At 42.7% G+C, this 14,192-nt stretch overlaps 1 protein-coding gene across 1 annotated transcript in view; it reads left to right on the top strand.

Annotated features, from left to right (window-relative positions):
- ENPP3 (ectonucleotide pyrophosphatase/phosphodiesterase 3) overlaps positions 1-14,192 on the top strand; it is a 52,749-nt gene that overhangs the window by 14,935 nt on the left and 23,622 nt on the right. Inside the window, exons 2-9 of the mRNA XM_081907111.1 lie at positions 963-1,035; positions 4,914-4,974; positions 8,363-8,460; positions 9,856-9,935; positions 11,273-11,392; positions 12,902-13,011; positions 13,427-13,492; positions 13,900-13,972. Of these exons, the coding sequence (XP_081763237.1) occupies positions 963-1,035; positions 4,914-4,974; positions 8,363-8,460; positions 9,856-9,935; positions 11,273-11,392; positions 12,902-13,011; positions 13,427-13,492; positions 13,900-13,972 (681 nt within the window). The remainder of the gene's footprint in view (positions 1-962; positions 1,036-4,913; positions 4,975-8,362; positions 8,461-9,855; positions 9,936-11,272; positions 11,393-12,901; positions 13,012-13,426; positions 13,493-13,899; positions 13,973-14,192) is intronic.

Genomic DNA, 14,192 nt, shown 5'->3' with positions numbered 1-14,192 from the left:
TCGGTGGTTTGAATCCCCACAACGGGGTGAGCTCCCGTTGCTTGGTCCCTGCTCCTGCCAACCTAGCAGTTTGAAAGCATGTCAAACTGCAAGTAGATAAATAGGTACCGCTCCGGCGGGAAGGTAAACAGCGTTTCCGTGTGCTGCTCTGGTTCGCCAGAAGCGGCTTAGTCATGCTGGCCACATGACCTGGAAGCTGTACGTTGGCTCCCTCAGCCAATAAAGCAAGATGAGCGCTGCAACCCCAGAGTCGTCCGCGATTGGACCTAATGGTCAGGGGTCCCTTTACCTTTACTATTTTTAGTGCACATATGATTATGTACTTTTGAACTTTCAATAAGGATGTTTAAAATAATAATAATAACAAAAGGCCCCTATGGCATCCATTTTATGATATGTCATGCCCCCATTTTGTGAATGGCACCCAGGCACTTTCTCAAAATTTCAAATGTGCCCACTGGCTCGAAAACTGTAGACAGTGCTGTGCTAGATCACACCAATGACCTGAGTGACTATAAGACAGCTCCCTCTGCTCCTAACCAAACAAACATTGTTGCATGTATTCCAATTCTCTCAGCAATGAGATCTCCAGAAATTCAGTGTGTTACTCTGGTTCTGTTTCCTGTGGAATGAAGTCACTGAAGCCTTCTTGACATTTTGTGATATATGGTTCATTTATGCACATTACACAGGCTGAGCAAAGGTAGAGATTTACAGCAGCTGCCACCCCAATGGACAGCCTGATAGGTTCCAGACCTTCATTGAGCTCTGTGTGCTGCAGTTTGCAGGCTCAGCTCCATCTGACTTTAGCTGCAATTCCCAAACCCCTTGCTACTGTAGAGGCCCACATTTGAGAGAGAGAGAGAGATTGTTTCCATTCACAGGGAAGGACCGTTTGTTAACCACATATATGCAATATGCTTATTTTTATACTCTGTGACACATATGTTATTTTGTAACAGGTTCTTCTAGTTGCTTTGGTGGCTGTATCCCTTGGACTATGCTTGGAACTTGGACTAAGGAAAACACAAGAAGGTAATCTCACAATCTCCTCAATTTACTAAAAGAGGGTCAAAAATGTCTTACGTCTAGGGCAGGGCTCTTGAGGCAAGGTGAGATGACTGCCTCAGGTGGCAGGATCCACAGCGGCACCAGATCCTGATCTTCATTCCCCCTTTGTTCCTGATATAGATCTTCAACATCGCTTCTTCCCTGGTGGGGATGGAGGCACCATTTTGTCGTTTGCCTCAGGTGCCAAAATGTCTTGGGTGAGCCCTGTCCAGGGGATATGCTTCAAGCCTAGTTCTCAGTGAGATGATAAAACTTATGTCTGGGCTCAAGGGCAACCCAATACATTTGCTGCCCGAGGCAAAGACCAATATGGTGCCTGCTTCCCATTTCACGAGCAGAAGTCAAGCAGATTGGTACTGAATCATACTTCAGTCATGGCAGCAGGTGTGTAAGTCAGGCTGTGTGGCAAACACAGCTCTGTCATCCATCATATGGGAATGCCTGAGGGAAGCTCAGGGGGAGAGGCCAGAGGGACTATTGTCACTGCGTCCCCTCTGAATGCTAGTATCTGAATGCCAGCCACTGTGATTTCTGTCCTTGCTCAGTTTCTGTTAGTGATCTCCTATGGCTCAGATGCATGACTTCTATCTGCAAGAAGCCATGTATTCAGTAGTGTGGGCCCAATTTTGTGGGACTCACTTCCAGTTGAGATCAGAGAGGCCTCATCCCTGGTAAACTTACAATGCTTTCAGAATATTCCCTCCCCCCAGCACACTTTTTATTTGAACTCTGATTTTATAGTTTTAACTCATTTTGAGTCTTACTGTACTGAGTCTGTTTTACACTGCTTACAAGACTGAAATTAAACAGTACACCAATGGTTGACATAAAATAAAATCAATCTGCCGCCTGAGGCAGCTGACTCACTCTGCCTAATGGTAGATCAGACTCTGTTCAGGCTCTGCCACATCAAACATCTGGAGGTGTGTGTGTGTGTGTGTGTGACATGACTGAATGCCTTCGGCTTCTAGTTTTCAATTTGGATTGGGGGAAGGGAATATGAAGTAACAAAGGTTTGTTAAAATAGAGGATTTCATCCTCTATTTATACATAGAAATATGAATAGTGCTGGAAGTCTGTTAACATTTCTTTGTAACAAGGGAAGAAATTGATTTTGTACTTGTTTTCTAATTGGGCACAGAATTATAGGTGTCCATAGTTCAGAATGATCTGAAATGTTACAATTATATTAGAAAATCATTGCTGTTACCATTTGCCACAGGCAGGGAGATAAGGTGACATGAAAAGCTTTTCTTTCTTTCTTTAACTTTTATTTATGAAATTTTAACAGCTTTTATACACATCCATTACTTATATCTTTTCCTAAGATTTCCCAACCCATCTCTCTGTGGCATTTTTCTAGGGAAATCTTGATCTGTTGCATATCCTAATATTTCACCCATTATCATTTCAAGTCTTCCTTTTTGATGTTAGCTGTTTCTCATATGTTAACTCCTACTTGTAGGTTAATTTGTATATTATAACCTCTAAGATAATCTCCAAAACACCTCCACTCTTCTCTTATCTTTAACTCGTCCTTATTCCTCGGTTTCATGGTCATGGTTACTAATTATATGTATTCTATCAAGTTGTTCTGCCAAATTTCTCTCGTGGGGAAATTGCCCTCATGGGGAAATTGCATTTCCACCCAAAAGCAACTGAAAGCTGCACAATAAATGCCCATGAAGCCTACATGAACCAGTCATAGAATGTTGTGTACCTAACATTGTGCCAAAGTAAAAGTGTAGGTTAGAAGAAATGAAATAATATTTGAAATCTGAGCACATCCACATTCCAAAGTACTATAACCAAAAATATTTGATAATTCATGGATGAATGGTTCTCCAGATATGATGAGAATATGAATTCTCAGCCTTGACTGATCTTAAAATATTTTTTGAACATCCTAGGAATAAAAGTTCACAACATTCCGTCTAATAATAAACTCAAGTGGTGAGTGCTGACTAGCTTTGAACAAGGGCACAGCTGGGATAGGTGGTACAGCATGAGACTTTTAATATCAGGGTTATGGGTTCAACACCCACATTGGACAAAAGATTCCTGCCTTTCAGGTGGTTGGGGCAGATGACTCTTTTGGTACTTTCCAATCCTATGATTCTATGATCAACATGCTGATAGGAACCCTGAGGTTTACAAGGATAAAATGTTTTTTAAAAAAACAACAACAGCTAAGGAGGCACCTGCTCCTTTAGTTATCCTTACTCAACCTGTTGTTGGAGTCCAACACCCATCATGTCTCACCTAGCATGGCCAGTGATCAAGGACTGTTTAACCCCAAACACCTGGAGATCACCAGATTGAGGCATACCTGCCATTGTAGTGGGGCAGGGATGGGGAACCTGCACCCCCTAATGTTGGACTCTCATCAACCCTAGCCAGCATAAGCAAATTTGGTTCAGACACTGCATAGTTAAACTAAGGAACTTGCTTGCTCAGCAGGTTCAGATAGCCAACTGGCTTTAAAAAGAGGATTAGACAAAATCATGGAGGATAAAGACTACCAGTGGCTACTAGCCACAATGGCTATGTTCTGCCTCCATGGTCGGAGGGATTATGCTTCTGAATACCAGTATCTGGACACCGCAGGAGGGGAGAGTACTGTTTTGTTCTTGCTTGTGGGCTTCTCATAGTCACCTAGTTGGGCATTGTGAGAAAATGATGCGCTTGCAAAGGTGAACAGTTCCAAAAGCATTCTTATGCATAGCTAAGTATGTTTCCTGAAATGAGTATTATTGACCAAATGAAGCAGCTGCAATACAATTGGAGAAAGCAACAGGTTGCATTATATCCCCACTCCCTAAATGCTCGTATTCCACAATACCTTTATTATCCTGGATACTGTAAAGATATGAAGGGCTCAAGCAACCAAATTCATCCTCCACGCCTCCATTTTGCTTTTCCAATTGATGCACAACATTCTGTGACTCCAGGAAACTACTGAGCGTGTGCAGTCTTCACTGTGCCTTTGACTTTCTTTCTTTCTTTCTTTCTTTCTTTCTTTCTTTCTTTCTTTCTTTCTTTCTACATTCATTCATTCATGCATGCATGCATGCATAGCTTGGGCTCTCTCTGTCTATTCTATCCTGATGCCACCATCTTGTAATTCCATTCCCCCACCCTCTCCCACAAACATATTTAAAAGCGTATAGGATGTTAATCAGCCAAAGGTGAGGTTAGACCTCTCATGGAGGAGACACATGAAGAAGGGCCTCAGATGATATTGCAGGGTTGGTTCATATGTATAGAGGCGGTCCTTGAGGCATTGCGACCCTGAGTTGTTTCAGGTTTTATAGGTCAAAACCAACACTTTGAATTGGGCCAGGAAACTAATTGGCAGCCAGTGCAGTTGGACCAGGATCGGTGTAAGATTCTCTTGCCTCAGTAAGCAACCTGGTTGCTGAATTCTACACCAGGTGTAGTTTCCAAAATGTCTTCAGGGGCAGTCCTACATATTACACATTGCAGCAATCTACCCGTGAGGTTATCAGAGCATAGACAACAGTAATTAGGCTATCCCTATCCAGACAGCTGGGTCACCAACCAAAGATGGATGGAAAACACGTTGTGCCACTGAGGCCACTTGTGCCTCCAGAAGCTGCAAAGCATCTAGAAGTATCAACAAGCTACACATCCACTCCTTCAGATGGTATACAACCACATAAAGAATGGCTTCTACATATCTGGATGGGCTTGGCTAAACATTTTTTTTTAAAAAAGCATTTATGACATTCAAACAGGCTTTCACAAAGATCTGAGGTGAAGCTAAGAACTGACTCAGTTCTCTCTCTTTCATTCAAATGCATCTTTTGTATGTCCTCCAGAAGAAACATCTTGGTTGAAAGAAAGTTGTACCTCTTCTAACACAGCTCAGTGTCCAGAAGGGTAAGATTAATGTATTCACAACTGTTCACTTTGTCTGTATTTTTTTGTGGTTTTGTTATGTAAATAAGCACACAAATATTTTTTTATTTATTGAGAACCATCATTCCAAGTTGATGTTAGTCACAGCTTAAAGGTAAAGTACCCCTGACCATTAGGTCCAGTCGCGGACGACTCTGGGGTTGCGAAGCTCATCTCGCTCTATAGGCTGAGGGAGCCGGTGTTTGTCCACAGACAGCTTCCGGGTCATGTGGCCAGCATGACTAAGCTGCATCTGGTGAACCTGAGCAGCACACGGAAATGCTGTTTACCTTCCCACCGGAGCGGTACCTATTTATCTACTTGCACTTTGACACGCTTTCAAACTGCTAGGTGGGCAGGAGCAGGGACGGAGGAATGGGAGCTCACCCCGTCGCAGGGATTCAAACTGCCGACCTGATCGGCAAGCCCAAGGCTCTGTGGTTTAGACCTCAGCGCCACCTGCATCCCTTAGTCACAGCTTAGAAGACCATATAAAACGTATGGCCTAGATCGTTCTGCAAGTTCATGAATAATTACAGCGACTTCTGAGAAAAGGTTTAGTGCTGTACCCCGAAAATGGTATTTTCAGATTTCCTTTTTCTTTTTACCTTCCCACAAAATTGCCTTTGCTCTGCCATCCTGACAGCCTATTTTAACTGTGCACCACTGCAGTTACCCTATGTGTAACTGCTGCATTGTCCTTCTTTCTCATTTCCTGCATTGCATTTGGAGAACACTTTCTCTGTTGCTGTGCTTTAAGCTGCCCAAACCTGCAACAAGAACATGCACTTCCTTCAACTTCCATCATGAGATCTTCTTGGGTATGTTCTGTGTACATGAGCCACAGAAGCTCAGTCAAGCAGTTGCGCTCCTCACATGAAACAGTTGTTTAGCAGAGCTCACTTGTACTTGGCACATACAGACATACACTACAATATACAAACACCACACACAGTTTTTACAAGTAGTCATCTCCCTCTGATCCCAGAAAGGGTTCTTGGCTTCAGAATTCTTGCTGCCCCAAAGTCCACAGCAAGTCCTGACTTCAGCTGCTTCCAAAGTCCTTGCAGCTCTTCACAAAGTGTTCTGTTTTCTTCCACGATTCCAATCAGTCTCCACTGTTCAGATCTCCCACACTTTCCCAGCACTGAACACTGCAACTTTCGTTCCATATCTAGGTACAAATTCTGCCCAGCAACAGATATAAGACAGTTGCACTGTAGAGAATGAGTCAGCGTTACCAACTCATGTGAAATTAACCCATTAAACACGTTCCTTAACAGATCCTCTGCTGGATCCCTTTGCAGAAGGAATCTCTGAAATCCACTCTAAGGGGTTCTAAGGAGCACCTGTGCTCCTTTATGAAGTGCCCATAACCTACACTTCCAATTTGAAAAGACAGATGGGAATCCCATGAACCCTGGAACACTTCATGCAGGTCTCTTTACAGAGCAATACAAATGTTCAGGTGTTTGGAACTCCATGGAGGGAAAAGTGACCTTGGAAGGGGAAGTTGCATCAGAAAATTTGCACCTCCTCCCTCCTGCCCTTTCTCCATTCCAAATTGCCCCTCCATGAATTGCCCCTTCTCTGGAAGGAGCCACCAGGGGTTTTTTTGCTACAGACATTAGCATGTTATGTGTAACTTGACCCTTAGTCTTAAGCACAGTCAGCTGACAGCTTTTCCTGCAAACTCTAGCTATCTTGTTGTAGATAGTATCAGTACCTGATAGTGTATTTTATCTACTGCATCAACCCCAAGCATGCTTTTCCTCAGCAGAGGCTTTGCACTGATGCTCAAAGCACACAAACTTTGGAATAAGCTTCATTTTAAACTTGCTTCGGAATAAGTACATGAAGAACTGCAGTATTTGAGGAAAGTCTGATTTGGCTCAGAAACAGAACATTCTTTATGAAAGATCAAAAGAAAAGTAAGTCGGGAGCAAAATAGCAATCCTGAAAAGCATTTGCAGAAAGATTAGGAGGTTCTGAATTTTAAACATGTGTGTTTTATAACAGGGTTTTTCAGGGGATTTATAAATGCATTATTGACCCCTAAATCAATAGTTGCACTTTACATTGGTTCTCAACTTACTTTAATCATTTTCAAATCAGTTAATGAGTTATGAAATCGTAAAGCAGTAGTAGATTATCATGTAGGGTCCAACTGGTCAGGAGATTGCTTATAGTTCTGGCTTATCACCATGTATGATGTAAGTGTCTATGTGCATTGAGTCTTTGATCAATAGTCTTCCATAAAATCATAAATGTGTTTCTTACTTGTCCTATTTTGGCTGCCTTTTAAAAAGAATAGCAGAAGTGTAATGAAATATCTACAGCAGGTTTTATAACACTCTACAGGTGAGTTAGGGACTTCCTCCGCATGTGAATACAGGCTGCGGTGGACTGAGAGGAAAAGACCAACAGTGTGTCCAACAGTCAAGAAGGTGGTTTCTGCATGTGCTGTAGAGGGAAATGGGGGGCAGATAGGGCTTGTCCACCTGGGAAGGTAGCCCATCTAGGAGAAGGAAAACTCTGATCCTAAATCTCCTCTGGCTTGTGGCTATACTCATTTGTGAGTAAATCCTAAGGAAAAATCTGTACCCACTGCTTTGCAGAGTATCTTAGGGAGAAGAAAAGGCTAAAGAGTAAAACCTACACAAATCTGGAGTGGAGTCCTTGCAGCCACAGCAGGTGCTGTGATTCTCCAGCAGTTTGATTTCATCTCCAGAAGCGTTCTCCATTGTCTCTTGAGACAGACAGATGCCAACAGAGTTTCTTAACTTGTGGTCCATGGACCCCAGGAGCTTCAGGAGGTCTGCAACTTCCTACATTGGGAATGATGTAATTTCAGGGTCTTTTCCCACACTTTTCCTGGTCTTTGATTAAGGACCTGGCCCATGGCAAGGCCCCCTTTTCCATACTATGCTGAAGTGGTTTTGGCAGCCAGAGGAAGATGACTTTCCCTCAATAGCCAGCCTTCCTTTTAGTTCCCCTATGACCTAAAATCAATTCAGGGAACAATTCAACATCATTCTCTTCTAAGTTTGCACACATTTAAGTTTGCTAGATGGAACAACTCTCCTTGTCTTTTCCCACTGCACAATGTACTGGGGCATCCCCCTCACCTCCTGACCCAATTTTGGGGTGGTGGCAGGGAGAGGAGGGGGGAAGTCCCATTATACACTTGAAAGTCCCTGCACAAAGCTTCTGCTGATGTGACTCATTACTTGAATCCTGTCCACGTGTTTCTAACATTCATATTTGGACTGTCTAATCTTTGATTTTTTTCAGGAAGATGGCAACTAATGTTTCTCAGCAAGCACCCAAATATCCTCCTGACTTTTGACTCTGTATTCTTTACCTTCAGGTTTGATCTGCCACCGCTTATTCTTTTTTCAATGGATGGCTTCAGGGCAGAATACTTGGAAACTTGGGGCAATTTCCTGCCAAATATTGGAAAGCTCAGTAAGTCGTCTTGTTCTGAGGATGAATAATTTTTAAAAATTCATTCTGCAGAAATAAATGTTTGAATTACTTGCATATAGGTATTGCTGCGAGTGTTGAAATTTAGCAGAGAGGGAGGAAAAAAGGGTCTCAGAGGAGGTGGATCAGGGAGTTGCTGCTTGAACTTTAAAGTGGGGTGACCTACTTTGCACTGTCAAAAAAGAAAGAAAAGCATATTCCAAAAAAGAAGGAAAAGGGGTACAGATTTGCATGAAATTTGGGTTCGTACTGTGAATGTGCAGATTCAGATTTATATTAACTAACTAACTAACTAACTAACTAACTAACTAACTAACTAGCTAAAAATGCTACAGTTTAAATAGATCTGCAAGGTAAGTGAGCCTGCGTGCCTGCTCTGCCTGTCTGCTGCCCAGATGCAACTGTTGCAGCTTCAAGGCCCCTGCTGTCCTTCCTTGTTCCCTATCATGAAACCAGGCTGGACCAGACAGTCCCTCAAAGAGAGGGGATGTTCTATGTCATTTTCTAACCCCAGCCTCTCCCTGCTACTTTATTTATTATTGAGATTTATTATCCATCCTTCCGTCTGAAGACCCAGGGCTGGTTGCATAATATGACAGCATAAGGAAAACCGCAAGAAAAACAACAATGGAACATAATAATAAAAGCAGAGGCAAATCAGTGTGACACAACGCAGGGAGTGGGAGAAGCATCTTCTCACCTCCACCCTTCACAAGCTTGAGGAAACAGGTGTGACTGACCTGCAAAAGCTAAAACAAAAAAAATTCCTTCCAGTAGCACCTTAAAGACCAACTAAGTTAGTTCTTGGTATGAGCTTTCGTGTGCATGCACACTTCTGTGCATGCACACGAAAGCTCATACCAAGAACTAACTTAGTTGGTCTTTAAGGTGCTACTGGAAGGAATTTTTTTTGTTTTGACTATGGCAGACCAACACGGCTACCTATCTGTAACTGCAAAAGCTATGCAGTGTCAGTCAGTGCAAGATGCATCTTGCAGTCGAAAAGGGAGGGGGGATTAGACCCAGAGAAAAACGCCCACATTCTGGCTAACAGGAAATGTTCTTTGAAAAGTATTTTTTACAAGCAAGGGGCCTTGGGGAAGGGCTTTAGCTCTGTGGTAGAACATCTCCTTTGGGCACAGAAGGTCCAAGGTTTAATCCCTACCATCTCCAGGAAGGGGTGAGAAAGACTCTGGAGAGCTCCAAATACTGTAGGCAATACTGAGCTAGACGGACCAATGATCTGACTCAGTGTAAGGCAGCTTCCTATGTTCCTAATAAGTTTTAAAAGAGGTGTGCATGCTCTGTGTTTTTCATATATGTCATATTAAGTCATGGTTATAATTTACTATATTTACAAAGCACCATTTGTTGCAGTAACATGTGGGATCCATTCAAAGTACATGAGAGCTGTTTATCCAACCAAAACCTTCGTAAACCACTATACTATTGTCACTGTAAGTACTTTTGTTTTCTTTGCCTTTTATTGTCGCCATTACTTCTGCTGTGTGGCTATTGTTTTAAAAGCTAGGTGTTTTATTTCATTTCTAAAAATGTTTATATCCCACCTTTCTGTTCTGAACAAACACACAGCGAATGACATTAGATTCCCACCAAACCATAATAATGATCTAACAAGAATCTAAAACAACAGCAAAGCAGAAGAAAGTAAACACCAGCTTCTTCAGTCCCAAAAGGTCCACCTAAAGAAAACAGATTTGTTTTGGTACTAGAATGATAGCCCGTTTGATGAGAGGTGGAAGAAGGACATAGGAATATGTGTTTGCCACAGGCGATTGACGCCCCTCCTTATGGACATTTCACTGCTGTGTCTCTAGAGCCTTAGGCTGCATGCACAGCATACATTTAAAGCACACACACCAGGATTCCTGGGAACTATAGTTTATTAAGGGTGCTGGGAATTGTAGCTCTGTGAGCTTCCTAGAATTTTTTTGTGTGTGGATGTCCTTTAAATGTAGGTGCATATACAGCCTAGGGCTTTGATTCTATGCAGGCTTACTTTTTGTTGTTTAGTCGTTTAGTCGTGTCCGACTCTTCGTGACCCCATGGACCAGAGCACGCCAGGCGCTCCTGTCTTCCACTGCCTCCCGCAGTTTGGTCAAACTCATATTGGTAGCTTTGAGAACACTATCCAACCATCTCGTCCTCTGTCGTCCCCTTCTCCTTGTGCTATCAATCTTTCCCAACATCAGGGTCTTTTCCAGGGAGTCTTCTCTTCTCATGAGGTGGCTTACTAGTCTGTAGTACAGACTTCTGAGGAAACATTCACAGGACTTCACAGTTAAAGCTCTCTTTTGCAAAATGATAGTTAGGAGGAAATAAAGGGTGATTAATCCATGCATGTATCAGGTAACAATCTTACTTCTGTTTGTTGAAACCAAACAGAGTATGCTAGGTAGAGTATTTCAGTTCAGCCAGCCAGCCATGCCCTTTTCTGTGATGTACCATTCCCCCTCCTGTCTCACCCAGTTCCCCAGTCCTGTTGCCCCACCTATTCTGTTCATGCTAGGCTGTTTTCATGGGTTTCTCTCACCTTGGTTTGCTGTTTTTGCTTTAGATCTAAAAATCGTCTGCAAGCCTGCTGACAGTTCCCTCTGGTGTTTCAAGAGTGCAGTTTTGGCTGCACAGAGATGGGATTCATTGTTAGTCGACAATAAATGTTAAAAAGAAATCAGACATTGGGGGTGACATTAGCAGCATTAACATCTGGTGATGCAACCCAATGTACATAGCAAGACACAGAGTGCACTCAGTTTGTGTTTTCTTTCTCCAGGGTTTGTACCCAGAATCCCATGGCATCATTGACAACAACATGTACGATGTAAAGTTAAACCAGAACTTTTCGCTTTCTTCAGATACCAAGAATAATCCTGCATGGTGGGGTGGTCAGCCTGTAAGTGCCATTTGCTGTTTCTCGATTTGCTTCACACTTTCCATATGAATGAGGTGGACAGGTGGAGAGATAGATGAAAGTGCTTTCTCTCATACAGTGGCTCCAGTCTTCTTGGAGGGACAAGCCCAGCAGGGGATGCTGGGGAACTCCTGTTCAATGCCCTGGCCAGTGTGATGCTATAATTCAGCACCCCCTCCTCTCGTCTTCCATTCTACAACATAGTTGTGGTGCCCACTGTGGTACCCCTAAAGCTCTGTAACCAGTCACACTCTCCTAAATCTGCCTCTGCCCTGGTCATTGGCCTCTGGTATCCCTTGGGGTCCTATCCTGTCCCCATGCTATTTAACATTGACATGAAGCTGCTGGGAGAGGTTGCCCAGGGATTGGGGGTTCGGTGCCACCCATATGCAGATGACACCCAATTCTATCTCAATCTGAGGAAGCTGTTTCAGTGCTAAACCAGTGTCTGGTGTCAGTAATCGACTGGATGAGGATGTATCTAGGCAAGATACAGGTTAATCCTGATCAGTCAAAGGCTGACCGAGGATTAGGGATCCAATTTGTGCTGGATTGCGTTACACTCAAGTTCACAACTTAGATGCCCTCCTGGATTCAAGCCTGAGCCTAGATGCTCAGGTTTTAGTAGTGGTCAGCAGTACATTAGCACATTTAAAAACTAGTGTGCCATCTGCACCCGTTCCTAAAGATGTCTGATCTGGCTACATGCCTTAGTTACATCCCATTTGGATTACAGTAACATACTGTGTATGCCTTTGGAAAGTGTTTGGAAGTTTCAGTCCAAAAGGCTGAGATGGGATTTCTGACTAGAGCTGGTTACAGGCAGAACAGACACTTCCTATGACTACTTGTCCATTTCCTGGCACAATTCCAAGTGCTGGTTATATTTGGCTTGGGTCCAGGCTATCTGAAGAACTGTATCTCCATATATGAGCTTGCCCAGGCTTTGAGATAAATCACTAAATGTGCCTTCTCTGCCACTGTCTCCTCCTCCTCTTCACCGCCTGGTGAAGAGGGACATTTGGGGACATTTGCGGGAGATACAAAAATGTATCAAATTGGGCAAGAAAAATAAAATGCTTTTCCAAGGCTCTATGGTAGCACAGCTCTATGGTGCTTCTGAAGCCTTGCAACCAGCTTGCTTCACCTCAGACCATTCAGGTCCTGGGTTGCCTCAGGCTCTGAGGTAGCTCAAGGGAATGCTTGCCTTGATTCATCTGCCATTGGAGGGGAATGTGTAGACCTAGTAGCTCGCTCACTCGAAGTCCACATAGGATAAAATAGTTTTGTTGAAATGATTGAACTAACATTGCAACCCCTTAATGACAAGCAGTTCCTTAGCAAAGGTGCTTCTTCAAAAAAGATCTTGTATCTCATAGTTATTAGCATGATTTTAGCGTGTTAATTGGGGTTCCCTCAAGACCTTGGGGCATGGAGAGTTTTAAATGAGTTTGTGATATTAAAATGAAGATCTGTCTATATTTCTTGCAGATTTGGCATACAGCAATGTTTCAAGGGTTGAAAGCTGGCACCTACTATTGGCCTGGATCTGATGCAAAAATCAATGGAACATACCCTAATATCTTTAAGGTGTACAACAAGTAAGTTGGAGTTTTAAAAAAAGAAAAAGAAATTGTTGTTGTTATATCCTACCTTTCCCCCTGACAGGGACTCAAGACATCTTACAGCTAAAATTCCATTTCATTCTATTTATCTGTTGAAGGTGTTGTACATGATCCTTTCCCTCACATATTTTTTCTTTACAACATTCCTTTGAGGTAAGGAGGCTGAGAGGCTGTAATTGGCTCAAGGTGACAGGTGTATTTGTATATGCCGTATACACATACAGGAGAAGCTTCCTTATGTAGAATAGAATGTCCCTATTTTCATGTGAGAAACGTTGGGGGGGGGGCATGAAATCTAGACACCACAAGTTCCCTGTTCCTGGTCTGCATCATTGTTCTGTTGCAGAATAAATTTCCCTGATGGCTAAACAATAACAATTATTCTTTGCAGGTCAGTTACATTTGAACAAAGAGTTACAGAGCTGCTGAAGTGGTTTGAGCTCCCAAAATCTGAAAGGTAACAATTTAGGAAGCTTTTGGCAGTGCTCTTGTTCTTGTGAAATATTTATCAAGCCTATTTATTATATACCAAGGATCTTTTGCCAGGGTGTGTGTGTGTGTTTTCTGCAAGCTTTCTTTTACCTAGGTTTTATCTGGAGGGTTTTCGGTATATGTTGCCTCTTTTTGGGCAGGGTGGGATTTGTTAGATCTGTCTGGATGTATTTTTTTGGTTCTTATTCTGTTTTGGTTAATATACTTCATTTTAATGTTCTGTACTACTTTTGTAAGGCACACATCCAGCTGGTGGCTTTCTGTTCTAAAAAAAAGTTTAACCTTGTGGACATTTCTGCACCTTCCTTTGAGCGAAGGCTGGCCAAGATTCCTTTCCATGCAATCACAATGCACTTTTCTTTTGAACTCTAGGCCTGATTTCTATACATTGTACATTGAGGAACCCGACTCAGCAGGACATGCATATGGACCAATTCATGGTGAAGTAAGTTTTTCTTTTCCCAATCCTATAAGCCATAAATAAACATGTAGGATACACAAACCACAGTCATGTGACACAGCTTGCAATGTAGTTAAGTTGAGCATCAGCTAGGAACTGATGAGATTCCTGCATCACAGAGGGTTGGACTAGATGACCATCTGGGTCCCTTCTATGATTCTATGAACTAACGTATTTTACACAGCCCATCATCCAACCTCCTAAT

Source organism: Podarcis melisellensis (genome assembly GCF_964234715.1).
Source record: "Podarcis melisellensis genome assembly, chromosome: 3".
Taxonomy (NCBI): Eukaryota; Metazoa; Chordata; class Lepidosauria; order Squamata; family Lacertidae; genus Podarcis; species Podarcis melisellensis.
Note: the sequence above shows the minus strand (reverse complement) of the source record. Positions and strands in the feature narration are given on the sequence as shown.